Below are 26,973 nucleotides of genomic sequence, written 5' to 3'. Positions count from 1 at the left end.
GAATGGGTATATGTGGATGATATGGGTATATGTGGATTTGTGTAGAAAACACCTTTGTGTGGTAAATGTAAAGGTATTTTTCCTATGCCAGATTATTCTCATTAGATAATGTCTTCATAACCACCCTGATTTTTAGTACTTAACTCTATATGTATTCTATAGGTTGTACAGACAGCCTTGTCTGAAACTCAGGACCCTGAAGAAGTGTCAGTAACTGTCAAGGCTTTTATGACTGCAGACCTTCCTAATGAACTCATTGAACTGCTGGAGAAAATTGTCCTTGATAACTCTGTATTCAGTGAACACAGGTATGCTATAAGAAGGGTCCATTGGCTCTTTATAGTCAGTCTTTTTTTTTTTCTTTTTTTTAATGTATTTTGAGAGAGAGTGAGAGAAAGCGAGCAGGGGAGGGGCAGAGAGAGAGGGAGAGAGAGAATCCCAAGCAGGCTCTACACCATCAGTGTGGGGCATGAGGAGGAGCTTGAACTCGCTAATCATGAGGTCATGATCTGAGCCCAAACCAAGAGTCAGATGCTTAACCAGCTGAGCCACCTAGGCACCCCCCTCTTATATTCAGTCTTAAATTGTGGCTTTTCAGTTTTGAGAAGGAACAAAAAGAAAAAGACTAGAGAATGTTGTCTGAATTATTACTCTTCTCATACACTCCTCATCCTGCCATTGAGACAAAAAAAAAACTCTTGATAGCTGTAGTGTTTATTCTTCATGACTAATAAGCTTTTGAAATAATACATCCAAAAAATTTTTTTTCCTTAAAAGGAATTTGCAAAACCTCCTCATCCTCACTGCAATCAAGGCTGACCGTACACGTGTTATGGAGTATATTAACCGCCTGGATAATTATGATGCCCCAGATATTGCCAATATCGCAATTTGCAATGAGTTGTTTGAAGAAGCATTTGCCATTTTCCGGAAATTTGATGTCAATACTTCAGCAGTGCAGGTAGGTCTTCAGATTGCCTAAGTTGATTTACTGAAGGTACTACCTTCCCTTGATTATTGTATGCTATAGAGGCCTGTTAGGCCTGGCATAATTGATGGCTTGGGCAATAGAAAAAGCAATAAAATGCTAACCATTTACATGTAATTGCTGTGTGGCCAGATTCATTCTACTGTAACCCTAATTCAGAAATTGGTTGCCTAGGTCTTGATTGAACATATTGGAAACTTGGACCGGGCATATGAGTTTGCTGAACGCTGCAATGAACCAGCGGTCTGGAGTCAGCTTGCAAAAGCCCAGCTGCAGAAAGGAATGGTGAAAGAAGCCATTGATTCTTACATCAAAGCAGATGATCCTTCATCCTACATGGAAGTTGTTCAGGCTGCCAACACCAGTGGTATGACTTCTTTTATGTGTTTGTGACCTCAGAAAATGTACTGAAGCTATGATTAGCCCTAAGCATTAGGACATCGGTCTGTTCAGAATTTATATAGTAGTTAGATATTGCACGGTTACTTGTGAAGACATTTAGCACTCCATCTTAGTCCACATACAGAAAGGCTGCATTTTGTGAACTTACAAAGGTCCATAGGGAAGATTAAAATTCTCATAAAATTCTGATCGAGTTCTAATCTTACAACTTCAAGGAAAAGGATAATTAATAAAGGGGGAATTCCACTGTTCATTTGGTCAGTGATAATACAGAAACGGAACAGGAATTTTGCCATTTTAGATGCATTTCATTGTTTAGATTTGTTATTTTCTATATTGGTTCCTTAAAAAGGAAATTAACAATAATTTTCATTTACTTGAGTGAAAAATATTAGGATATTAGTGTTTGGATTTATTTTCTTCTTTATACCTAGGAAACTGGGAAGAACTAGTGAAGTACTTGCAGATGGCCCGTAAGAAGGCTCGTGAATCCTATGTGGAGACAGAATTGATATTTGCACTGGCTAAAACAAACCGCCTTGCAGAGTTGGAAGAGTTCATCAATGGGCCAAATAATGCTCATATCCAACAAGTGGGTTTCCTGTTCAGATTTTTTCAAAGTGTAGAAGTCAACTGTTAAGCAACTTTTTATTAGTAGGATCAACCCATCACAACTGATGATTCCAAAGGAAATACAGTGTTTATCAGTATTAAATTGAATTGTGACTTTGGAATGAGGATTGAGTTTAGGCCTACCAAAAATGGATTGTGTTTATTTGCGTTTGTTTGTTTCAGGTTGGTGATCGTTGTTATGATGAAAAAATGTATGATGCTGCTAAATTACTGTACAACAATGTCTCCAATTTTGGACGCTTGGCATCTACCCTCGTTCACTTGGGTGAATATCAGGCAGCTGTTGATGGAGCTAGGAAAGCTAATAGTACTCGAACATGGAAGGAGGTAATCTCAATACCAGTTTGAATGAAGAATTCAGATGTTTAGAAATCTCTTTAAACTGATTAATTGAATTAACCAGCCATGTTTACATTTGAGTTTATGTAGTTGAAATTTTTGTTATAGGTCTGCTTCGCCTGTGTAGATGGCAAGGAGTTCCGTCTAGCTCAAATGTGTGGGCTTCATATTGTAGTACATGCAGATGAATTGGAGGAACTTATCAACTACTATCAGGTAATGAACAAGAGTCTTTTATTAGTTGAGATCTATTGCCACAGATAGTCTTAAACTTTAATTGCGTATTTCCCTTATTCAGGACCGAGGATACTTTGAAGAACTGATAACCATGTTGGAAGCAGCACTGGGACTTGAGCGAGCTCATATGGGAATGTTTACCGAATTAGCTATTCTATATTCTAAATTTAAGCCACAGAAAATGAGGGAGCATCTGGAGCTGTTCTGGTCCAGAGTGAATATTCCTAAGGTAATCAGCCTTTTAACATTGTGAGGTGGCTCTGTAGCTATAACTGAAACTTTAATGGGTTGCCTGGGTGGCTCAGTCGATTAAGCGTCCCATCTCTTCGTTTCGGCTCATGTCATGATCTCATGGTTTGTGCGTTTAGGCCCACTTCAGGCTCTGCACTGACAGTGTGGAGCTTGCTTAGGATTCTCTCTCCCTTTCTCTACCCCTCACCCATTTGCAACATGTGTGCATGCTCTCTCTTTCTCTCAAATAAACTTTCCTTCCTCTGTTTTTTTCTTTTTCTTTTCTTTTTTAAGCTTTAGCTAGAATTACAGACCCATATCTAAAGCAATTACATCTCTCTTACATAGGTGCTTAGAGCTGCAGAACAAGCTCATCTCTGGGCAGAATTGGTGTTTTTGTATGACAAGTATGAAGAGTATGATAATGCCATAATTACTATGATGAACCATCCAACTGATGCATGGAAAGAAGGGCAGTTCAAAGATATTATTACCAAGGTGTGTATCTTCTTCAGAAGATACAAGCTTCAAAAGGAGCTCATTAGTAAATAACTCAACTTCTATGTGGACTTTTCCCACTTTAGGTTGCCAATGTGGAACTATACTACAGAGCAATACAGTTCTACCTAGAATTCAAGCCTCTGTTGTTAAATGATTTGCTGATGGTGCTGTCTCCACGGTTGGATCATACTCGTGCTGTCAATTATTTCAGCAAGGTAATTCTAAAAACTTCAAAACCTCATAGTAGGGAGCTAAGACTTACATCGGTAACTTTTGTCTGTGGAACTTTAAGGATGTATTATGTTTGTAAAACACTCCTTATTTTAAAGGTTAAACAGCTACCACTGGTGAAACCATATTTGCGTTCAGTTCAAAACCACAACAACAAGTCTGTGAATGAATCACTGAACAACCTCTTTATTACCGAAGAAGATTATCAGGTAAAACTTTCAGTTCTTGCATATATTCTCAAAATTATAATTGGGTTATTGGTATGTTTTCGAGTAAAACCCATTATCCCTTAGGTTTGTAAACAGTAGGTACTTGTATGCCTCGGATCTAATTTAGTGGTGTTTTCAGGATCAATAAATCTGACTTTTAAGTGCAAAGTTTGCAGAATTTTGCTTAGATCTTGTGTTAGTTAATGCTTTAGAAAAAATGTTATGGTTACTTCATCCCTAAACATCTTGATTGTAGGCAAGGTTCAGAGAGTTTTGGATTTTTTTAACTAGTCTATAAAACTGATTTGGTATTAAGTGTATTTATTCACTGCTTTTCTTGCCCTGTAGCGTATTAGTATTTGTCTTTTAATAAACTTGCCTTTGTGAAGAATTTTGCAAAAACAAAATTACAGTTAAGGTTAAGCTAGTTGCCTTTTTTCTTTCTCTTATTACCAACAAATGATGGGTTCAGATCCCATGCTTAGCTATATGACTAACTACCATGTCACGTTGTATCAGAAGTTTCTCTGAAGCATAAAATCTTATCCTCCAAATTACAAATCCTGCCATTTTCATAACTATTCAAAGTTTTGATACTGAAAACCTTGGAGAAAATTACAGAAGTTTTGTAGTACCTTTGAAGATTTTTTTTTTTTTTTTAATTTTTTTTTTTTTTATTTTCAACAATTATTTATTTTTGGGACAGAGAGAGACTGAGCATGAACGGGGGAGGGGCAGAGAGAGAGGGAGACACAGAATCGGAAACAGGCTCCAGGCTCTGAGCCATCAGCCCAGAGCCCGACGCGGGGCTCGAACTCACGGACCGCGAGACCGTGACCTGGCTGAAGTCGGACGCTTAACCGACTGCGCCACCCAGGCGCCCCTGAAGATTTTTGTTATACAGTCAGATTGAAGAACCTTGATACTTGTTCAGCTTACAACTTTCTGGTTTGATGCTTGAATCTAGGCTGTCATATTACAATGCTCATTGATCAAGTTGTATTCTATATATACACATCATACAGCATATTGATCACATCATATACAGTCAGTCATATACAGTAATGACTCCTTGATCAAGAATCATGGACGGGGCGCCTGGGTGGCGCAGTCGGTTAAGCGTCCGACTTCAGCCAGGTCACGATCTCGCGGTCCGTGAGTTCGAGCCCCGCATCGGGCTCTGGGCTGATGGCTCAGAGCCTGGAGCCTGTTTCTGATTCTGTGTCTCCCTCTCTCTCTGCCCCTCCCCCGTTCATGCTCTGTCTCTCTCTGTCCCAAAAAAAAAATAAATAAACGTTAAAAAAAAAAAAAAAAAGAAAAAGAATCATGGAATAAATTTTAAACTAAAATGAAACTGATTTGGCATTGGATGGCTTTTTTTTTTCTTTTTTTTAAGGCTCTGCGAACATCTATAGATGCTTATGACAACTTTGACAATATCTCACTTGCTCAGCGTTTGGAAAAACATGAACTCATTGAGTTCAGAAGAATTGCTGCTTATCTCTTCAAAGGCAACAACCGCTGGAAACAGAGTGTAGAGCTGTGCAAGAAAGACAGCCTGTACAAGGTGGGAATGTTGGTGGGGGCCGGCCTATTAAGTCAAGTACTAGATGACCTGTTGTAACCCTATAATGGTGTATTAGAAGTGATTACAGGGGCACCTGGGAGGCCCAGTTGGTTAAGTCTCCGACTCATGGTTTCAGTTTAGGTGATGTTCTGACTGAGTTTGAGCCCTGTGTCCAGCTGTGAGCAGAGCCTGCTTGGGATTCTGTCTCTCTCTCTCTCCCTCTCTTTCTGCCCCTCTCACACTCGCTTGTACTTGCTCTCTGTCAAAGTAAATAAATTTAGAAGAAATTAAAAGAGAAGTGATTATGGTCTATTCAAGTATTAGTCTTGCCAATGTGAGAATTGTCTTTAAGCCCCCATTTGAGGGAGGTGGTAATTAAGTCAATTTCTTGATTCTAGTGGTCATCTTATGTTCTGTCAAGCCACTGTCTGTTTAGAAAAAGATTGTTCACCCTATTTTTTTCTTTTCTTTCAACAAATCTTCAATTTAAATGATATAACTGGGATCCCCCACCCCCCATTGTATAATTGGTTTGCCATTTCAGCATATTTGAGTTTAATGTTTCACCATCATCCTTTCTTTTGAATAGGATGCAATGCAGTATGCCTCTGAATCTAAAGATACTGAATTGGCTGAAGAACTCCTACAGTGGTTTTTGCAGGAAGAAAAAAGAGAGTGCTTTGGAGCTTGTCTTTTTACCTGTTATGATCTTTTAAGGCCAGATGTTGTCCTTGAAACTGCATGGAGGCACAATATCATGGATTTTGCCATGCCCTATTTCATCCAGGTCATGAAGGAATACTTGACAAAGGTAATGGCGCCTCTGTGTATTCAGAACTACTTACCTTGAGGATATATAAAATTACACATGCAGGTCTATTTTTTTCAAATTTTTTTTTGTCTAGTGGAAGTAAGTCATTTGATTGTCATAAAATATTCTCTAGAAATTTTTGATGTCTGACAAGTGACATTGAATGGAAAAGGGAACTCAAACATGTCAGTATGTTTACCCTCCATGTATTTCTGAGGGTGAATAGTATTACTTCTATATTGTATGTTTGTTTTTTTTGAACATCTGATAAAAAAAATTTTTTTTTTCCTGAAAATAACATCTTCCTCAAATCCGTTCTTGTGACTTAGATGTCCGTAACTTAGTAGTATAGATTCCCTTTTTTTTGGTTGCTTCTTGACTTTAATATGTATGCCTGTTTCTTTTGGGGAAGCAAAATCTTTATTCTTAACATCCTGTTAATTTTCTCAATATTTTGATAGTTTAACCCCTAATTTAAAAAAATCATAGGAGTTTAACATATTACCTAAAAGTGCATTAAACAAGCTGTGGTTATAATCATTTTATTAAATTCACTCCTCTTAGTGTCCCTTTTTGATATCATAATATTTTTTACTCACTAGATCCTCAACAGTTACTAGCTCTTTACTGTAGAACATTAAAAAAAAAAAAAAATGGTCCTAAAGGATCCATTTGTCAAAGCAAAAACATGCTTATTAAATTTGGAGTTTCCCATCTGATCTCTTCAGCATGCCGGAGTAAAGGGGGAAAAACAAAGTACCACTAACGGCCCCCAGTATGAATATTTCTTTAGGCTACCATCTAGTAGATACCATTGTGTCCAGTTATAATTTTTTAAGAATTAACATTTTTGGTATAAAAACTGCTTGAAATCCAGTGTAAGAAAACAGTTGCCTTATATTAGCTATAGATGAGAATAGCTTCTTTCTGTATGCATAATGCCAACTTATGAGACCTGGCTCTAAGCTGCTGTTAACCGAAATGCTGTAAGTTTTACTAGTGATTATGCTGCTTTCTTTCACACTGACTCTAGCACAAATTCTTCTGCAATAAGCTCTGAAGTTTAAAAAAAAGTTCTAAATTTTGCTTCCAGTATGCCCTTTATTTTCACTTTTCTCATGCCTTTTTTAGTGGTTAGATGTTTCTCCCCTAAACCTTTGTTGCTGATTCTACCTTTTTATGCTCAATATGGAATTTGATTTTTTTCTAAGCTGCACCTTCTGAATTCCTTTGCAGGTTGATGCAATAAAGGAAAAGGTGAAAGTTGATTCTTTTCCATCTTTAAGTCTGGAGGACTAAGTCTAAGGAATTTGCATGATTTTTTTCCTTCCTTTTCTACGCTGCTGCTGCTTTTTCCCCCCAATAAATTTTCACTAAAGCCTCTGCAAGTCCCTTGAAACATAACTATAATAGAGCTGTAGGACATTAGTAGATGTTTGCTACTAATCGGCTAATAGGCTTTAGGAAGGGCAGGAGGCTAATCAGTAGTTGGTTCACAGTCTCTCTTAAATGTATTATTAAAAACTGAGCATGGTGAGTTTCCATATTAATTTCCAAAGTTTCAGGAAATTTCTCTTCCCTGTCAGGGTATCTGGACCATAATAGGATTTTCTTAATACTCTAAATAAATTTAAGCAGCCTCTGGTTTTATTTTGTGAGCTTGCCTGACAGTTGTTGAATTTATATATGTATATATATGCCCTAAAAGGCTTTTGGGGTTTTTTTTTTTTTTTTTTGGTATTGAAGGACTGTGATCCAGTTTCTGATCTCTTGATTCGTACTAATTTTTTGCTGAAAGTAGATACAAGAGATACTAGCTGCTTCCGAAGAGACTTTCCTCATGTTTCTCCAGGTGTCCAGTTCTTATGGTGCTAGTCCGTTTTCAAGAGGAAACAAAACTTTTTTAATCACGAGAGTAGCTTGCTGTAATTGTTGCTAAGCAACACGGAATATTTCTGTATTTAATGAAGCAATATTAACTTCTTCCTGTAATAAGGGACACCTCTGAAGATACCTAAAATTTGCTTTCATTCATCTGTTGGCTTGTCCAAGGTCAAATTTAGGCACCTCTTGGTTGCTGCTTCCTTCATTGGCTTGTCTCCATCCCAATATAAATGAAACAAACTTACGTCCGTTATCAAATTGTTGTAGTAAAAGGGTGGGAAGGTAAAGGAGAGTTGAAACAAATTTAAAAGATTTTGGGTGGGGGACAATGCCTTGAAATTATGTTGAACCAAACTGGAATCACCATTGGAACTTAGGGCAAACCTGAGTAAAATGCATTGTGTGTGAGGCCCTTCAGCAGCTAGTAAGCAAGGCAGTTAGAAAGCGTGTGTGTGAAAAACAGGTAATTGAACTGCAGTGTTATGCATTGTTTTAAATCAAGCATGTACAACAGTCATTGCAATTACATCATACTACTTTTGAAACTCTTAAAGCATTGCTGTGGGCTGTGTGTGTTTCTTGAGAGCCTGTATAGCAACAGTCATCTTCAGATCTCACTTCTTGCTTCAGTACTTTTGCCTTTTTTTCATGCACACATACACCAGAATAACTGACTGCATGTTAACTTTTCCTCTGCAGCATATTGCAGTCTTTGTGGAAAAGCCTTTTACATTATAGTGAATTTTTAATAGTACAGATGGAACTGATCTCAGTGACACGCTTTACCTGTAATTTTTCTTTTTATCCCTGTAATTTTTCTTTTTATCCAAGGATCAGAAACTTTTGTTACAGCTCTTAACAAAAGCTTGTGTTCATAAAAGCCTTCTCTGCTTTTCTTTTTTGAGCAGTCTAAATTGTGTCAGTGGAAACAAAAATTGGATGTTGCTGTGCCAGAGGCTGTCCCATATTATAGAAAAATAAAAATTTTTTGCTTAGTTTGATGCTATTCCTTCAGAGGTCTTTTTTTCTTTTTTTGCCCTCTGCCCAACCTGCCTATGTGCATGCATGGGCATTGTGATACTGCTAGCTCTTCTTCGAAGTCGTTGGTATACTTCTGTAACAGGACTTCTTTCTTCAACATCTGACTCAACTTCGCCTCTGACATTTAGGTTTAAACATGTGTTCACTTTAGATTCTTGTCCTTGAAAGTCTGGAAATGTATTTTGCAGTGGTGGGGTTTTTTGCTGTTTCATTTTTCTTCTAATAACTTGGAAGTTAAGCACACTCATCCATGTATTTTTTGGTATAACCTCTTTAGCTCACTCTTGGATACAGTTTAGTTAGCAAAACCCCTTGATGGCACAGACTGTGCTTTTAATATTTAACTAATAATATTTGAAGTTTGAATGCCAAACATTGGGTATCTCTCATGGAACTTCTCCATAGTAGTTTTTACTTTGATATTGGGCTACTCTGTAACACATGAACTATTTTAGTCTATAAAAATAGGAAAACTGTAAACAAAAGCAAACCAACCCATCTTCCTAGTGTAGAAAAACTAAATTTTATCTGAAGGTATCTAGAGTCTACCTCAGCTTACATTTCTCAAATTATTCCCTAATAAACTAGAATGCATTAGACTTACATTCTATTAGATATATATAATATTTAATATGGGACAATTAAAATATGTATAAAATACTGTCCTAACCTTAATAACCTATGTGAAGACTCAAACATACTTTTAAATACTTTCAAAGAGAAAGGAAGGGCTGTTTTAACCTTTTTAGGACCCAGTCTTTATAGTTTTTCACTGACGTCTGCATGTCTTTTTTTGAGTGATTTTTCACTATTTACCTTTTTGAGGAACATGCCGTGAACATTCATTAAAAGATTTTCCTGTATTCTGCCTCTCATTTTGGCACACTCTGAAAACCACTAGGAATAGATCATGTCAGAATTTGAAGTTTTAGTTTTACTTCTAGTATAATGATAGACCAACTAATAATAAGACTTTCACTGAGATACCAACTTTTTAAAAGTAGTTTAAAAGATAGAGTTTGAAAGGCAGGTAGAAGTTGTACAGCAGATATCCCCTAAGCCCATTGTCCTACCATCCTTTCTTCCCAGTTCTTCACAGAATTATAGTACCAGATCATGTTAGTCCTATAACAAATTTTGCAGAATATCTTATTCAACCATCATTATATAGACAAGGAAGTTTGAGGGTCAGTACAGTGGTTTGCCAGGGTCACATAACTAGTTTATGGAAGGACCTGTGTATTCCAGCTCCTTTTTTTTCACTTTTTTTTTTTTTTTTTTTTAAACATTTGGACTCCTACTATATTAGTTCTGTCTGATACTATCCACTTTTATTTAGAGTAGTTAGCATGTAGTAGCCATTTACTTCTTTGGCTTCATTAAAAACAAAACAAATTCTTCCTCAAAGATGTGGCAAAAATTAGGCATTCCTACTACTATTTCTACTTCTTAGAAAATAGAGCATTAAAACATGCAGCCTGTCTTTATCTAAAAAGATGGAATATGGAGCCACTTTGTGTCTTAAATTTCAGTCCGCACCTATAACAATTATCAGCAGAAGCTGTTGCACAATTGGCAAAAGATAGCTTATTCTAAATGAGTACTTGTCCAGTCATTAAGTCATTTCACTTTTTTGAATATCATTTCCTTTGGGGAGGGAAGTCTTGTCTGGTTATGAGTTCATTATTATTACCTTTGATAAAGTTTAAACTTCATTTGAAAAAGTGGTTCCTTCTTGTTATCTCCCTCCCTCAGGCTGGCTGCATCCTAGCATGCCCAGTTTTAGCCTGGCGTGAGCTTTTATGGCATTTATAAATCCCTCCTTCCTGAGGGTTTATAATGACAGTGCTAAAAATCACCTTGACTGAACTATGAACATTGCCATTGAATTTGAGGGGGCCTGAGAATATTCTTTCTAGTCTGTTTTATTTTGACAAAATTCAACATACTAAGGCTTTTCCACTTTCTGCCATAAACCTAGGTGTATAATATTTTTGAGGTGCTAAGTAACATTACCTGTTTTTCTCCAGGTGGATAAATTAGATGCTTCGGAATCACTGAGAAAAGAAGAAGAACAAGCTACAGAGACGCAACCTATCGTTTATGGTAATCTCTCTCTCTCTCTTTAAGCCCACAGGAAAGTAGTAGACAAGTGTTTCATTCTTTAAGGATTCTACTTCAGAATAGAAATACAGTTAAGTGTCTAAAGTGCAAAAAGCTCACGGAGTTCAGGAATAATTCTACCATCTTTTTCTGAAAACAGTCTTAAAGCAGACACTGTTATTATTCACTTAAGGTAGTCTTAAATGCAAAGATAATCTTAAAAAATAGTCACTTAAGATCATAACCTAAATTTTCCTCTTGCCTGCTCACTGATTACATATTCATAAATTAGAAGTATTGATGAATTCAGTTTTCAGAAATGCAGAAGCTAAGAAAACATGCCAAGGCTGTCTTTATGGTGCTTTACAGACAGAGTGTATCTTCTCTTTAAGTTCTAACTGGGGCAGAAAACGAGGTAGTTTCCATTTGAGAACTTTCCAGAGAGATAGGATCTTGAAACTCTCAGTGAATATATAGGGCAATTTAATTTCTTCTATGTGCAAGTAGTTCAGACTTGTACTCTTGGTAAACAGATACATTTGAACAATGAATTAGAAGGGTATATATTATGTCGCTGTAATCAGGTGTTTTTTGGAGGAAGGCATAAAATTGTGACCATTATATCTCAGCCTGCTAAAGGAAATGATAATAGACAAACATATTAGGACATTGTCTCCTTTTAATTACTTACTTACTTACTTACTTACTTACTTACTTACTTACTTACTTTTTAAAGTAGGCTTTACACCCAGTGTGGAGCCCAGCACCGGGCTTGAACTCACAATCAAGGCCTGAGCTAAGATCAACAGACACTTAACTGACTGAGCCACCCAGGCGCCCCCCCATCTCCTTTTTATTGTAGATAAAAAAGACTTTGGGAATTTGGAGGACTGCATAGTTTTGATAAAGTTGGAGAAGATAAACTTAAAAGTAGATTAAAGATGATTAAAGTAGGTTAAAAGATGGGAGCAAGATGTTTGACATATTTCAGATAGGGAACAGTAGGAACAAAAATAGGGTGGGGGTAATATTTTGGGAGCACCTATTGAATTTGGCTTGCCTTCAGGGTGTTTAAATGGAGAGTCCTTCTAGGCAGTTGAAAATTTCAGTATCAAAGGTAAAAGTCATTTTTATAAACTGCTGGTTTCCAAAAAGAATTTGCTCACAAAACAAATTCTGGTTGTTCACAAAAAAGAGAGACTTGAGGTCACCTGTCTGAGAGAAACTTTGTACTAGGTTTACATTCTAGTGGGAGATTAAGATTACTTCTTTTGCAAGGGAGTGGATAGAGGTGTTACATTGTTTTTTTCCTTTTAAATAAACCAGGTTTCTCTACAGGTCATTTTCTGTATGTGATCAACTACTATTTGTAGTTGAGTGTTGGGGTGCCTGGCTGGTTCAGTCGGGGTAGAGCATGCACCTCTTGATCTCGGGGTCATGAGTTTGAGCCCTACCATTGTGGGTGGAGTTTACTTAAAAATTTTTTAAGTTTATTTCTTTATTTTGAGAGAGAGTGTGTTTCCAAGTGGGGGAGAGACAGAATCCCAGCAGGCTTTGCACTGTTAGTGCAGGGCCTGATTGCAGGGCTTGAACACACAGACCATAAGATCTGAGCCAAAGTTGGACACTTAACTGACAGAGCTACCCAGGCGCCCCTGAAAAATTTTTTTAATGAAGTACGAGTGCTAATACAGTATTTGAAACAGATTTATGTTCTGATGTATTCATACGTAAGCATATTTGAATGTGTCTTGTTTTTGTTTTTCTCTTAACTAGTACTAGATTCTTTCCTAAATATCCATTAGATTACCATTTCATTTCATTACCATTTATATTGTTTAAATCAGAAATTTAAATCTAATTTTAAAAGTTTATTTGTGTTAAAACCACATCATTAAAAAGTTAAGCTTTCCTGTGCTTATTTCACCAAACATGTGTGAGTACCATGTGGTGATAAGTGTATTGGCAGATGTCTTGCCCATTCATGTCAAGCATGCCTGTGCATATTGTTTTAAATAAAATGAGGTAACATAATTACTGTCACTGTTCTGCCCTCTGCCCTGAATTGTTTGGCTTTTTAGGCAGAACCCTTCTTAGGGTGGGTGTGATGCCAAAATTGTGACAGTCAAAAGTACCACCACAAAACTGATTCTAAGTTTTGATTATGTTCTTAGAGTAGGGGAGATTAGAGTATGATAGTCTACATTGCTAACAATTTGTCCCACCTCCTGCCCCTCCACCCCCTACCCTTTCTTGTTTTTCTTCTTTAGGTCAGCCCCAGTTGATGCTGACAGCAGGACCCAGTGTTGCAGTCCCTCCCCAGGCACCTTTTGGCTATGGTTATACTGCACCACCCTATGGGCAGCCACAGCCTGGCTTTGGGTACAGCATGTGAGACAGAAAGCTGATCCTGTAGTCGCCTATTTTCGTACTGAAACATCGTCTCTACCCGCTTCTCAGTTTATAATGGGAAAACAGGCACATGTTCTTGTAACCTTTATTTCATGAAGGACTACTTTTTGTTTCTAACTATAAACTCGGATCACCTGTGTTAAAAGCTTATTTCACATTCCGCATCATTTTAGAATTTATTTTCAAAGGGGAATAGTTTCAATGTTTATTCAGTTGGGCTTTTTTTCTTCCCCCTCATTCTTTGAAGAACTGCTTAATACTCAATCTGTTGTGAAGAACCTGATTTGCACTCTGTAGTGTTTAAAGAAAAAAAAAACTCTAATATTGAATCTCTTAAATTTAGTGTATGTAAACAGCTTATGATATGTATTGTCTAAAATGCATTTAAATCTCTTACTCAAAAGCTACAGCAAAAGTATTGGTATGTGACCATGTAAGACTGTCAATGCCAACAAAGACAACACTAATCAGCACATCCTACATTGGATAGCAGTGCTCTCCAAATTATTTGAAAAATGCATTACAGACAAATTGCCTGACTTTTAAATGAGCATAAAAGGCCCTCTAACCTATGCAGGTTTCCTCATTACGCATATAGAAAATGCTAGTGTGTTTTTGCTCACTTCATATGTAACAGGTGCCCTTATGTTGTGCTGTATCCTGTGCTTTTTCTGTGGGACCATTCCATTCAGGAACAAAGAGCACCATGATTCCAATCTGTGTGTATTTACTAACCCTTCCCTAAGGTTTGTGTATGTTGGATATTGTGGTGTTTTAGATCACTGAGTGTACAGAAGAGAGAATTCAAACAAAATATTGCTGTTCTTCAGTTTTGTTTGTGGAATTTGAAATTACTCAAATTTAAAATAAATTACTGGACTGTGGAAATAACGTAGAATGGCAGTTTTAATTAAATACCTTTCAAATTTTAACCAAAGAACCGTGGTTGTGGTAGTTTTATATTGGGTATTGAGGCGGTACAGGGAGGTGTGAGTGCAAAAGCAGAATGAGGATTGGGATAGGGAAATACACAGCATTACATCATGTACATTCCTGTGGTTAACAAGGTACATGCAGCAGTCTGAAGAGCATTGTAGTAGGCCACATTTTGGCTGTCTCCCATCATTTTAACCAAGTGGCACTTCAGGGTTTTTACCTAAGCATTTCACTTAAATGAGCAGATATGGGTATTCTGTCAACTTGCGATCAAAGTGTATAAGCATGTAGTTAACATACTGTGCCTCACCATGAAAAGGGCCCCAAAGTATGAGTACTTTTAAGTGGAATTTTTTTAAGCCAGTGTTTGAATTCAACCCTTTTTGTTCATGGCTGAGACTGTTACTTTAAGTTCATTTCACTTTTTAATCCTCAAAAGAGTTAGAGGATTAAACCCAGTCCTCCACCAAACCTAGCCTTGTATTGCCCTATAATTCTCCACACCGACCAGGCAAATGACCATAAGCAGCACAGGTTTTTTTGTTTTTTGTTTTTTAAACATAGAACCCCTGCCCTGCCCCACTTTTAATCATCCTACCCCTAAAATTATAGTATTAACTAGAAAATCCCTTCTCCTGTTTTGGTTTGTCATAGTGAAAACATTGAGCTGTACTTATGCTCCTGCTGTGGATCTCTGCCTCCCTGCCTTCGTTGTTAATCAAAATCAACAGGGAGAATAGCAGTGGTCCTTGGGAGCTTAATCCTTTTCAGTCGAGATGTGTTCTTCTGGACCTTTCCTATACTTTGTGAACCTCTGAATATGTTCCCTTGTGTGTATTAACATGATGAGTACTTTCCAGAATTATTTGCAGGAGTATGTTTAAATCACAAAATGCCTACCTTAAGACTTGGCAGTGGGTGTTGTACATAAGCGGTAGAACAAATTGGTAATAAACTTTATTTTAAGGGATCTTCCATGACATTACTCTGAATAGGATGATGGTCTGGGAGAAGTAACCTAAAACAGGAAACAGTATTAAGAATTCTTATAATTGTCTAAATGTAACTGAAACAGGAGAGAAGAGAGTAATGGAAAACCTCTCAGGAGGTAAACATACCTTCAGTGATCTTTTGCCCTAGTATCCAAATATAGCCATTGTACAAAAAAAAAAAAAAAAAAATCTGTTATTTGTTAACTATTTCAACATAGACATTAGTACAATAGCAACAGAATGATATGAGCTCCAAGCAGGGCTGCTTGAATGTTCTGTAAAAACAAATTTTAAAAATTTATTTAAATGTAACTATTAAAGTCATTGCATGTAAACATAAACAATTATATATTAGCCTTATTTCTTAAATGAGAAAAATGGAATTGCACTGTTTTTTACAAGTCTCTTCAAAGTTTTTCTTCACAGAAGACTGCTGGATTCTGTTTGCATTCACTGTTACTACTTTTTTTAAAAAGTATGTGAAAAAAGTCTAGCCTCACGAAGATGTATAATTAGGAAAGTATTTTAATAGCCTTTTCAGATACTTGTAGTTAGTTGAAATGTGGAATCTGAAACCGTAACACTGAACTTTAACATTATATTAAAATCCATTAGTGTCTTTAGTTTGAATAGATCTTTTATCTATGCATGATTTGTACCCTCATGCATTGGTTATATGGAAAATAGATTCATTAAGTTGTACAGGTTTTCTAAATGTTGACACATATCTTTAAAAATCCTATCTGTGAAGAACACTGATCTCATCAGAAAAATCTTAGGTTTTGGGAAACTTGGAGGAGAGGTAGATAGAAGTTTTCCAGAATACGGTCTGTTGCTTTTCTTAAAATGATTGGCTAATTGGATACTTAATTTGTCAGTTTTTACAAGTAAAACTCTTCCATGACCAAGGCTGCTAGTTCAGCTCACAACTCAGCCACACATTTTTTTTCTCTCAGGACAACATTCATACTTCAGTGTGTACCAGAAGTGTTCAGTGTTAGAATATTAAGACAAAAGTAGTGAAGGGTCAAATTTAATAATTTTTTTTACTGCTTTATCAAGGACATTAAGTGAATCGTGTGTGTGTGTGTGTGTGTGTGTGTGAGAGAGAGAGACACTATTGGGCAATGAAGTACTACTTGTATAGGTAGGGTGCCCCTGCCTTGATTCGTGAAAGATGCCAGAGGTTTTATCCACCTTTGCTTTTGCTTTTGTGTTATCCGTGCAAATGTCAACACAGCAAAAAAAAAAAAAAATGTCTTAGCATTACGAAAATATCTGACCCCTTGAAAGTATCTTAAAGACCCTATGGGCTTTGCAGAGTATACCTTGAGAACTGTAAGATTAAGCACCCTATAAAATAAATACTAAGTACAGGTGAAGTAGGAAATAAGCATAATATATTTCTGGAATTATTAGAATTTGTATACTATTCATCCTGGTAGATATACCATGACTTAGAGTTACTTGAGTCAGCTGGCCATCCTGTTGGGAATGCACTGTCTTTGAACTTGGAGCCATCAGTCTCTGAGGCAAGCCTCAGAAATTACATGAGCCAGAATGGTGCATTTAGGATTAAGTTCTCTTTGCCTCAATTACATGCTGTTGCATCACTTTTGAATCTAGTGTAAACATTCTATTTAGAAGCAGTTGCTACTGTGGCATCATTCACAGATGCAGTTTCTCCTGTGCTGTCATATGCCAGTGTAAACTCTATAAAACTGACCAAATAGTACAAACTGTGACTGAGTGCAGTAGTCTTTATTGTTTTACCCAGACTCCACTGACCTTAGACCTTGAAGTGTTATCGTGCTGCAGATGTTTGAAGCTCAATGCTAAGTAATGCTAATTACTGAAGTTTATCGTGGAGAATTGGAGCTACTTCACATGCACCTGTTGCCAAAATTCTCTCTGGCATCATTAGTTCTTTGGGATGTACTCAATTTAGAAATACTATCAGGGTCCCCCTAAAAAACTTTCATTCAAAAAGCTATGTTGCTTTTGTGAACCGGAACCTCCCTCCTATCCTGGGCAGGTGGTGTAACAGTAACTATTGGAATTATGTCATGATAACCATATATCAAAAGGGAAATAAAGATGCCCTTAAATAATTGAACTATCTAGTTCCTTAAGTTCTAGGTAAAGAAACAGTAGGATGTTGGATGACACACCACATTCACTTCACCATTTCCGTAGATTCTTGTGTGGGCCTAGTACTACCTTCAAAGTCCATACAAGTCACTGCAAGTTTTTCAATGCCTGCACTATTAGGGAAGTTGTGGGGAAGTAAAAGGAATTTTTTATAGGCTATGATGTAGAAGCACTACTGAGAAATCTTTGGCCAGTGTGGGTCAGGGAAATGAACATGAAATACTGCACAGATGGGTTAATCCAGAAGGTTAGACTGTAAATCCGCTGTGTGGGGCTATACCATGATCTATTAATGTTGGCTATCAGTCATCCAAAAAGTGATGGCAGGAAAACAAACTGCAGTTTGCATCCAATGAGAATACCTTGAACCCTGATCCTTCAATGGGGTATAGCAGCGTTGTCTTGGGGAAGAAAAGCCATTACACAGGGACGTAACCATGCACAGGAAATGCTGCCCCCCCCCCCCCGCCCCCACCCTTGTAATCCAATTTGGTTGTGACCAGTTTCTCAAACATTTTTTTGTTTCAGCAGCTATCACTTGAAACATCAGGACCATTTGACTTTTTTTTTTTTTTTTTTTAAGCCAAGATAACTGAGCCAAGTACCTGATAAAAACACGGGAACAGATTGATTTTGATCTCAAAAATACTTAAGGTAGGGGGAGAATTTCAGTTTTATTGTTAGAATTTGACAGTTTCAAAACACATTGTGGTGGGACAATCATCATACAAAATTCCACCTAGTAAAGTTTTAGGTGACCAGTGACTTTGTCAATTAGATCTGCTGGTCCTGGCCCAATTCCCAGGACAGTTCTAGAACCAGGTGCAATTTGAGTACGTCCAGCATCTTGGATCAAACTTACAGTCAGTCCTAGCATTTTTGCATGGGTCAATAATTCAACCAGAGTTTCTTCATCAGGGGCTTTGACCACCACTTTGGGCTGGCCACAGTATTCCCATTGTTTGAGCAATTCAGGGTTTCTTCTTTGAATTTGCTTGTAGGCAGAAACAGCAGCATGAGAGCACTGGGCAGCTACTTTCCCTTTTCCCATCTTCAAGTCATTTCGAACCACAAGAATCATTTTGTACTCCCCACTTTCTCCTAAGATGCTTGCTTCACTTCCAGTCTCTGTGTCTATCTCGCTCACTGAGCTTTTGGGAGTCATCCCAAAGCGTACACGGAGACCCCAACCCAGGCACATGCCACAAGCAACTCCGGCAGCCACGCTAAGTGCACCAGGATGAACCAAATATTCCATCACCAAGGATTTGGAGAGCATCTGAAAGGAAAGGAAAAAAAGTTATCACTATAGCAGTGAAAAATTACAGGCTTATCAGACAAAACACCTTGATTTAGGTAAATAAGTGGCAACATTTAAAAACCATTATGAAGTCATCCAGAAAAAAAGCAAAATATTATTTTGGATCTTAATGTACTGTTTTTTTCTTCCCTTTGTACTAGAAAAGATTCAAGAATTCAGGTAAAGCAGTTACAATCATTCTGAATCTCAAGGAGTATCTAGTTCTTGGGATACCATAAAGCTCTGTTCCTCTGTCTTCCCCCTAAGTCTTGTAGACAAAGGAAATATTCTATTTTATCATGCTGTCTAAAGGATGTAAAGAAACCAAGAATAACTCATCCCTTCTCTGGAATATAGTGCTTATTTGTGTCTTCATAATGCAGTGGTTCTCAATGGGGATGGTACCAACCCCTCAGAGAAGTTCCTAGTTGTCACAGCAATGGGCCTGGAGTGAGGCGTGCTGCTGACATTTACTAGACCTAAGCATGGAATGCTAAAAGTCTTACAAAGCAAAGATTTTCCCGCTGGAAATAATTATAGGTAAAAAACCATCAATCACTGAGACCAGAAGCTAACTTCATTATACACATGGACACAAAATATTTTTTGCATAGTTCTAATATACACTGAATTTACCAGAAGTGTAACTATCATATAAAACAAAGGAAGATCATCCTTTATTCTTTATTTTAGAAATTCCTGTTACCTCAGCAAAGCTATTCATGGTATTTGAATCACCAATAAAACACCCGTATCAGTCTACAGCTGAGGCTGTTACATTCAGAATGCTTCCATTTTTGGCACAAATAACCATCAGTTTCTTCTAGTGGAACAGCATCTAACCATTTATATATTGAAATACATGGGACTACCATATTTGTAGTGCTTATAAGTAAGTGCCCTCGGATAATCTACATGGCATAGATGGCAGTCTTGGAAATACTTTATCACAAATATTTTAAATGAGAATGGGGCGACTGGCTGACTCAGTTGGTACAGCACATGCCTCTTGATCTCAGGGTTGTGGGTTCAAGCCCCACACTGGGTGCGGAGGTTACTTAAAAATAAAATCTTGGAGAACCTGGGTGGCTCAGTTAAGTGTCTTGACTACGGCTTGGTCTTGATCTCATGGCCACCTCAGGCTCTGTGCAGACAGCTCAGAGCCTGGAGCCTGCTTCAGATTCTGTCTCCGTCTCTTTCTGCCCCTCCCTTGCTAACGCACTCTCTCTCTCTCTCTCTCAAATATAAATAAACATTAAAAAAATAATAAAATCTTTAAAAAATTTAAAAATAAGGATACCATAGGGGATGTTAAATTTCTTGAGATACTGCATACTATAAAAATTCATCTTTTTAAAGTGTACAATTTAGTGGTTTTTTAATATATCCAGAAGTTTGTACAACCATAAGTACTATCTAATCCCAGAACACTTTCACTGCCTCAAAAAGCAATCCCTTGGGGCTCCTGAGTGGCTCAGTTTGCTGAGCTTCCAACTCAATTTCAGCTCAGGTCATGATCTCAGGGTCATGGGATTGAGCCCTGCACTGGGTTCCATGCTGAACAGGGAGCCTGCCTGGGATTCTCTCTCTCTCCCTTTGCTCCACTCCCCTGCTTGTGCATGCAAAAAAAAAAAAGAAACCTGTGTAACTATTGGCAGTTGCTTCCCATTTTCTCTACCCCCAGGTCCCTGGCATTTGCTAATCTATTTTGCCTATTCTGGACATTCATATAAATCAAACCATTCAGTATGTGGCCTTTTGTTTCAAGCTTCTGTCACTTAACACAGAAATACAGATTTAAGAAACAAACATTGAGGGATCAAAGGAGAGTGACACGGAATGGCCAGAGGCAAGAGGGTCACACGTGTAAGCTGTCAGTACCTAGTTTCAGTCCTCTTTCACTGGTATGACTAATAATGGTGACAGGGCTGTACTGACATAGTACTTTATGGCTCTAGATGCCTTTTTTACAGTCAGAAAAAAAAATTAAATTCTTATTAGAACCCACATTTTCTCAGAATGCATCTATCATTTAGTTACTACATGAGGCTTACATATCAGGATTTCTCTTTCATAATCTAACAACTAGATTCCAAAGTGAATAAATACTCAATTATGTAAAAATTATATCCATAACCTCCATGTCAACAATTAGAAGGATTTTCTGCACCCATTTCTAGGTTGCAAAGTAACCAAATATCCTATATACCAGATTCAGGTACTATCTGGAGATGGGAACCACATATAGAGGACCTATTATGTGTTGTATAACTTGCTAACCCCTTTACTTCCATTATGGTTGCTATGAAAATTAAAAAAAGGCATGAGCCGGGGCGCCTGGGTGGCGCAGTCGGTTAAGCGTCCGACTTCAGCCAGGTCACGATCTCGCGGTCCGTGAGTTCGAGCCCCGCGTCAGGCTCTGGGTTGATGGCTCAGAGCCTGGAGCCTGTTTCCGATTCTGTGTCTCCCTCTCTCTCTGCCCCTCCCCCGTTCATGCTCTGTCTCTCTCTGTCCCCAAAATAAATAAACGTTGAAAAAAAAAAAAAAAAAAAGGCATGAGCCTCATTTTAAAGATGAGAAAAATAAGGATCTAAAAGAGAACCTGCTTATCCACAGTAATATAACTAATAAAAGTAGTATAAAATATACTCATCTAGAGATCATGACAGAAAGCTTCTCACTTTCTGAACTTTATCTAAAAACAGACATATACCAGGTTCCTGGGTGGCTCAGTTGGTTGAGTGTCCTGCCTCTTGATTTCGGCTCAGGTCATGATCTCACAGTTCATGAGCATGCAGCCTGCTTAAGATTCTCTTCTATCTCCCTCTGCCACTCCCTCACTCTCACTCTCTCTCTCAACAGCAACAAAAACTAAACAAACCAAAAATAACCACCAAAAAACAAACATACCAGTAAGAGAAAAAAACGAAAGAAGAAAAAGTTCTAGAAATTACAAAGTTCATTGCTTCTGTACCATAAGGTCTCTAATTCTACCATATTAATACCATTAATACCTAACATTTTTATTCTTTAGGATGTTCTAATCACCTAATCAGCCTGATTACATTATCATCTAACTCCTCCAAAAGGTGTTTCAGCCTCTTTCCCTTTCTGCATATACACCACACACATATCAAAAACCCAGTGATTGTGACTAAGGTAAACACAACTATTCTTAGTCTCATGGATAATCCTGGGCAATGGTGGCATTGCAAAACAAACACGTCCTGTAAAAACCCTCCTCCTGGTGTGTTCTAATTCCTCCCAGACTAAGCCCCTTTCACCAATGTTCTTGATCCCATTCCCTCCGGAACCGTGCTCCCCACCCATTAATCGTACTCCCTGGGGCTATACCTTGGCTTTTCTAACCTAAAAAAAAAAAAAAAAAAAAAAATTCCCCAATCCTTTTTGACCCTTGGACCACTGTCTGACTTCTTTTTCCTTTTACCTCTAAACTTCTTTAATTACCTGCCTCCTTTCCCCATTCAACTGATATTGCTAAGGAATTAGACACTTGTTAATTGCCAAATGTAGTTGCCTCCTTTTAGGCCTCTTCTTGAGTTTTCCCCACCACTCACTGATGATAAGGTTTCTTTAAACTTTCCTCCCTCTAATTCTTTAATCTAACTTTCACCCTATTATCATCCCACCTTTCTGATAGTTTTTTTTCCAGTCTCCTCTAGCTCTGATGTTTGCCCCTGATGTATGTATTGCACCTGCTTACACGTTTATCCTTCTTTTCAGTCTATGCCTACATCATCCAATACAGTATCCATTAGTCAACACAGTTATTTAAACTTAATTAAAACTAAATAAAAATTCAATTCTTCAGGTGCACTTAGCCACATTTCAAGTGCCCAATAGCTCAACAACTTAAAAGTGGCTAACGGTCACTCTGAGCTACAGAATATTTCCATGAAAGTTCTATCGGACAGTGATGGTCTATAAACTCTCTTTTCATCCAATAAGTTGATATTTATGGAAGGCCTATTGTGCACCAGGCACTGTTCTGGACCTTAGAGATAGAGCACTGAACTAAACAAAGTCCTACTCTTCATGGAGCTGACATCTAATACAGGAGAGAGCAAATCCCATTTATTCCCAAATTGTCATATGCTGAGGACTCCTGACACCTCTCCTGGGCTCCAAACTGGAATTTCCAGCTTCTACTAGAATACTATAGAGTATTCTAATCTGTATCCTACACTGAACTCAGTATTTTCCTTTCCCTCTAAAATTTCCTTTTTCTGTATTCTTTTTTTTTTTTCATTATTATTTATTTATTGAGAGAGAGAGAGAGAGAGAGAGAGAGAGAGAGAGAGAGAGAGAGAGAATCCCAAGCATGCTCCCCACTTGTCAGTGCAGAGCCCTATACAGGGCTTGCTCCCACAAAGAGATCATGACCTGAGCTGAAATCAAGAGTTTGAAGCTCAACCACTGAGCCATCCATGTGGCCCACCTTTTTCTGTATTCTTGACTTCTTAGTAACCCTGGACTTTTTCTCCACTGGCCTACCACATCCAGTCACCAAACCTTGTTGAATTTATCTGTGTTCAACCTATCTCCTTATCCTTGCTACCAGTGCCCTATCGATGTCTTGGCCAAAAGCCTTCAAATTACTTCTCTATCTCTGATCTTTCCTCATTTGCTTCATGCATATCCTAGTTCATCCTAGTCCATCTGCCATTAAAATTATACTTTTTTTTTAAAGTTTATTTATTTGGGGGGTGGGGGGGAGAGAATGAGAAAGAGAAACCCAAGCAAGCTCCTGGGAGAGCCACATGCAGACCTCAAACTCACAAACTGTGAGCTCATGACCTAAGCTGTAATCAAGAGTCTGAAGCTTAAGAGACTGAGCCATCCAGGCACCCCTAAAATTATACTTGTAAAACACAAATCTGATCCTGTAATTTTTCTGCTCAAAAACCACCAGATGGAGGTGCCTGGGTGGCTCAGTCGGTTTAGCAACCTACTTCTGATTTTGGCTCAGGTCATGATCTCACCATTCATGATCTCCAGCCCTACAAGGGGGCTCTGCACTGACAGTTCAGAACCTGCTTGGGATTCTCTCTCTCTCTCTCTCTCTCTCTCTCTCTCTCTGCCCCTCTCCTGCTTGCTCTTTCTCTCAAAATAAATAAATAAACTTAAAAAAATATTACCAGGTAAACACCTAAAATATAAAACAAATCCCTTAGCACAAATCCAAAGCACTACACAGTTTGGTTGCTACCTACTTTCTCCTAATCTACTCTTCTGCTTCATACTGTACTATCCAGCGACACCAAATTACTAGGTCCCTTCAAAGAGCCATCTCTCCCAGGAATTATTTTCTATTTTCTTCACCTACATACACAAACACAAACACACACAACCTCTTCAGCCATGAAGGCGTGGTTCAAACGACACCAATCTCAAGTGTTTATCATCCCCCAATCAGTCTTAATTATTTACTCTACAGAACTGCTGTAGCAATTACACATAACGACTGCACATCACATTTTCAGAGTCTAGTGCCTGGGCTAACAGGATTAAACACTTCTCTGAACATTATATCTGTGTTACACAGAGAGACACATTTTTCGGTCATATTCGTGGAAACCTTTCCTTTCCTCGTAGGACTCCATTTCATACGATGTGGGTATTCAATAAATACTCAACAGGCCTGCGCGGTATTTTCTCACATTCGGAGCAAGCGTATCCATGCTGCCTGAATGAAGGCTCTGCCTGGGAAATTCTGAACAAGAAATTCTGGGTTCTTCTCCTTCTTAGGATTTTGGTCCCTTCATCCAAAGGACTACCGGCTGAACAGCAGTAGTGGCTCCAGTGTTCAGTTGGGCGGAAGACAGTTTACGGAGGTGAAAGGCTCGGGGGAGGAGGTATGTAATGAGGTGGAAAGAAACATTCCAATTGGAGAGAGAATGCAAAATTACCTCCCAATGAAGGGCCGACTTACCTAGAGAACCTCACCAACGCCTCACTCGCGCCGCTCCGTTTTCCCCCTCGCGTAGTGAACACGCTTCTATCCCACGAATTACCTCTTCCGGGACTCCTTGATAAGTTCCGGATCAAGAACCGCGAAGACAACAGTCATTCTTCCTCTCGTCCCGCCCACAGGTCCCGAACCTAGACCCGAACTGAAATCCCGCGAAGATCTTCGGAGGTTGCAGAAAAGAAAAAGGAACTTTTGTCTCTTGGAGGCGGTCCCCGGAGGGATGGGGGGTGGGAAACGGACCGGAAGTGACGAGAGCGAGTTCCGGTTGGCCGGACCCCAGCGGCGGGTGTGAGAGTCGGTCAGGAGCCGCTTCCAGGATACTGAGATCCGGAGAAGCCGGGGTCAGAGCGGGTAGGTAAACGAGCGCGTGAAATTGGGGACGAAAGCCTGAGACTGTCATCAGGGCTTGGCTTCTTCCGGAGCTCTCCCATTTAGATCATATAGATGTGGGGCACCGTGATTTCGACTTCAAGCAGTGTTTTAGGGCGCTGCTGACTCTGTCTCGGTCTGGCGGTAGCCAGGTTATCTGGGACACCTCACGGTTCACCCCGGTACAGTGAACCCATACACTGGATTTCCTATCATTCGCTCTCATCGTCGCGGACTTGGAAGCTCTTCTAAGCTTCTGTAGAGTACCCATCTCTTCTTCCTTCCCCGGTATCTAGAACCTCAGAGTAAGTGGAGAAGATCCTCCCTGCTGATGACCAAGCTGTTTCTCAGGACCTTTCAGTTTGGTTCTTGCCCTCCCCAGCCACTAATACATGATACTAAATGCATTCGCTTCTAAACAAAATTCAGGCGTGTAAGTGCCATCTAAAGCGTTGGTGGCCAAGGGAATGGGGCCTTAGCTCCGTTGATCTTTTGCAAAAACCCTTCACGTATATCTTACTACTTGATGAGGGGCAGGATTTTCTACCTCTTCCAAATTTCTGACACTCTCCTGGCCCCTGTTCTATTACAGCGGAGGTACTTGCAGTAAAACCTGGGGATCGGCTTAATCTCTAAAATTCCAAGAAGCCATATGTGGCCCTGTGTCACACTAAGATTACTTAATGACCTCCAGTAGGTTTAAAGTATTATCTTTGTTTTTATGCAGATCATGCAAAAATCTCATATAGGCTCTGACACAGTTTACCCATCACGGCAAGACACCTCCTTTTCTTAACTTCAGTGTCTTTCAATTCTCCTTTGGGGCTGTTGTCAGAAATTTTGTAGAGAGACTGCACTGACTGATCTTTTGGAGAAGTTTGTACAAGGATTTCTATGATGTAATGATAGAGAATTTAATGTTCTGACCGCTACTGCCTATTAATTGTATTATCATGAGCTGTGATTTTTGTTGTGTATTCTTAACATAAATGACAATGGTAAGAAATTATTTACCGGGAACATTTTATGCGTTCTAGATTATGTTTTTATTGATCTTTGGAAGAGGGATGGTAGTACCTAGACAAATACGGCCAATTTGTGTGGGTATGAAATGATTCTGTAGTAGAAATCTTTTATATTTTACTTCTTTGCCTATATTATTTTAAAACACTAAAGCTTTTTTCTTCCCTTTGAGAGATATATCTTACTTGATTAGTACAGTTCAATTTCTGTGACTCACATTCCAGAATAAAGGTTGGTAGGTTACCTAACTTTCTGAGCTGGTCTGGATTGTGTTGATAAAAGTACTGCTCACTTTATTTCATAGGATTTTCACAATGGTTAAGTGAGATAGTAAATGGGAAATCACTATATAAATTAAAATATGGTGATGGTGTCCGTTTACTCTGAAAGCTGGAAATATATCACTGCAGAATACTGTTGCTTTGTATCATTTCACAGTTTGATGTTTTATATTAAGTGTTACTTATCTGAAAGTATTATCACACACTTCTGAGATGATCTTTGCCCTAGTTTTGGACCCAATAAAAGCTACCTACGAATAGTTTCATACTGTAACCCATTGCATTAGTCATCGTGGTTAATAAGTAGGTGACTAGAAAATGAGTATAGTTTTGCATTTGG

General features: G+C 38.4%; 3 protein-coding genes across 7 annotated transcripts in view; 2 read left to right on the top strand and 1 right to left on the bottom strand.

The window, feature by feature from the left end:
• CLTC (clathrin heavy chain) overlaps nt 1–14,480 on the top strand; it is a 65,142-nt gene extending 50,662 nt beyond the window's left edge. Inside the window, exons 19-33 of one of the 2 annotated variants that reach the window (XM_086686805.1) lie at nt 163–308; nt 778–961; nt 1,163–1,355; nt 1,825–1,982; nt 2,186–2,350; nt 2,471–2,578; nt 2,661–2,828; nt 3,179–3,328; nt 3,415–3,546; nt 3,661–3,771; nt 5,168–5,338; nt 5,928–6,149; nt 7,386–7,406; nt 11,105–11,180; nt 13,448–14,480. In XM_086686805.1, the coding sequence (XP_086542931.1) occupies nt 163–308; nt 778–961; nt 1,163–1,355; nt 1,825–1,982; nt 2,186–2,350; nt 2,471–2,578; nt 2,661–2,828; nt 3,179–3,328; nt 3,415–3,546; nt 3,661–3,771; nt 5,168–5,338; nt 5,928–6,149; nt 7,386–7,406; nt 11,105–11,180; nt 13,448–13,572 (2,130 nt within the window). In that variant the 3' untranslated portion in view covers nt 13,573–14,480. The remainder of the gene's footprint in view (nt 1–162; nt 309–777; nt 962–1,162; nt 1,356–1,824; nt 1,983–2,185; nt 2,351–2,470; nt 2,579–2,660; nt 2,829–3,178; nt 3,329–3,414; nt 3,547–3,660; nt 3,772–5,167; nt 5,339–5,927; nt 6,150–7,385; nt 7,407–11,104; nt 11,181–13,447) is intronic. The other variant, XM_086686806.1, reaches the window with a different exon arrangement.
• A 3,843-nt stretch (nt 14,481–18,323) lies between these two features.
• The window catches only part of PTRH2 (peptidyl-tRNA hydrolase 2), a 55,608-nt gene continuing 46,958 nt past the window's right edge, over nt 18,324–26,973 (bottom strand). The window contains exons 2-3 of one of the 2 annotated variants that reach the window (XM_025917008.2): nt 24,922–25,120; nt 18,324–18,947 (exon numbers count right to left, since the gene is read on the bottom strand). In XM_025917008.2, coding sequence (XP_025772793.1) covers nt 18,408–18,947 — 540 coding nt within the window. In that variant the 5' untranslated portion in view covers nt 24,922–25,120 and the 3' untranslated portion in view covers nt 18,324–18,407. The remainder of the gene's footprint in view (nt 18,948–24,921; nt 25,121–26,973) is intronic. The other variant, XM_086686810.1, reaches the window with a different exon arrangement.
• Nucleotides 25,158–26,973, top strand: part of VMP1 (vacuole membrane protein 1) — a 129,501-nt gene continuing 127,685 nt past the window's right edge. For 2 of the 3 annotated variants that reach the window (XM_086686808.1, XM_025917709.2), the window contains exon 1: nt 25,158–25,311. The gene's annotated coding sequence lies outside the window, so the exon portion shown is untranslated. Of the gene's footprint in view, nt 25,316–26,973 lie in introns of all 3 variants that reach the window. The other variant, XM_086686807.1, reaches the window with a different exon arrangement.

This window comes from Puma concolor, chromosome E1, assembly GCF_028749965.1.
Source record: "Puma concolor isolate L17-30 chromosome E1, mPumCon1.1.hap2, whole genome shotgun sequence".
NCBI classification, from domain to species: Eukaryota; Metazoa; Chordata; class Mammalia; order Carnivora; family Felidae; genus Puma; species Puma concolor.
The sequence above is the reverse complement of the archived record's forward strand: the minus strand, read 5'-3'. Positions and strand labels throughout refer to the sequence as shown.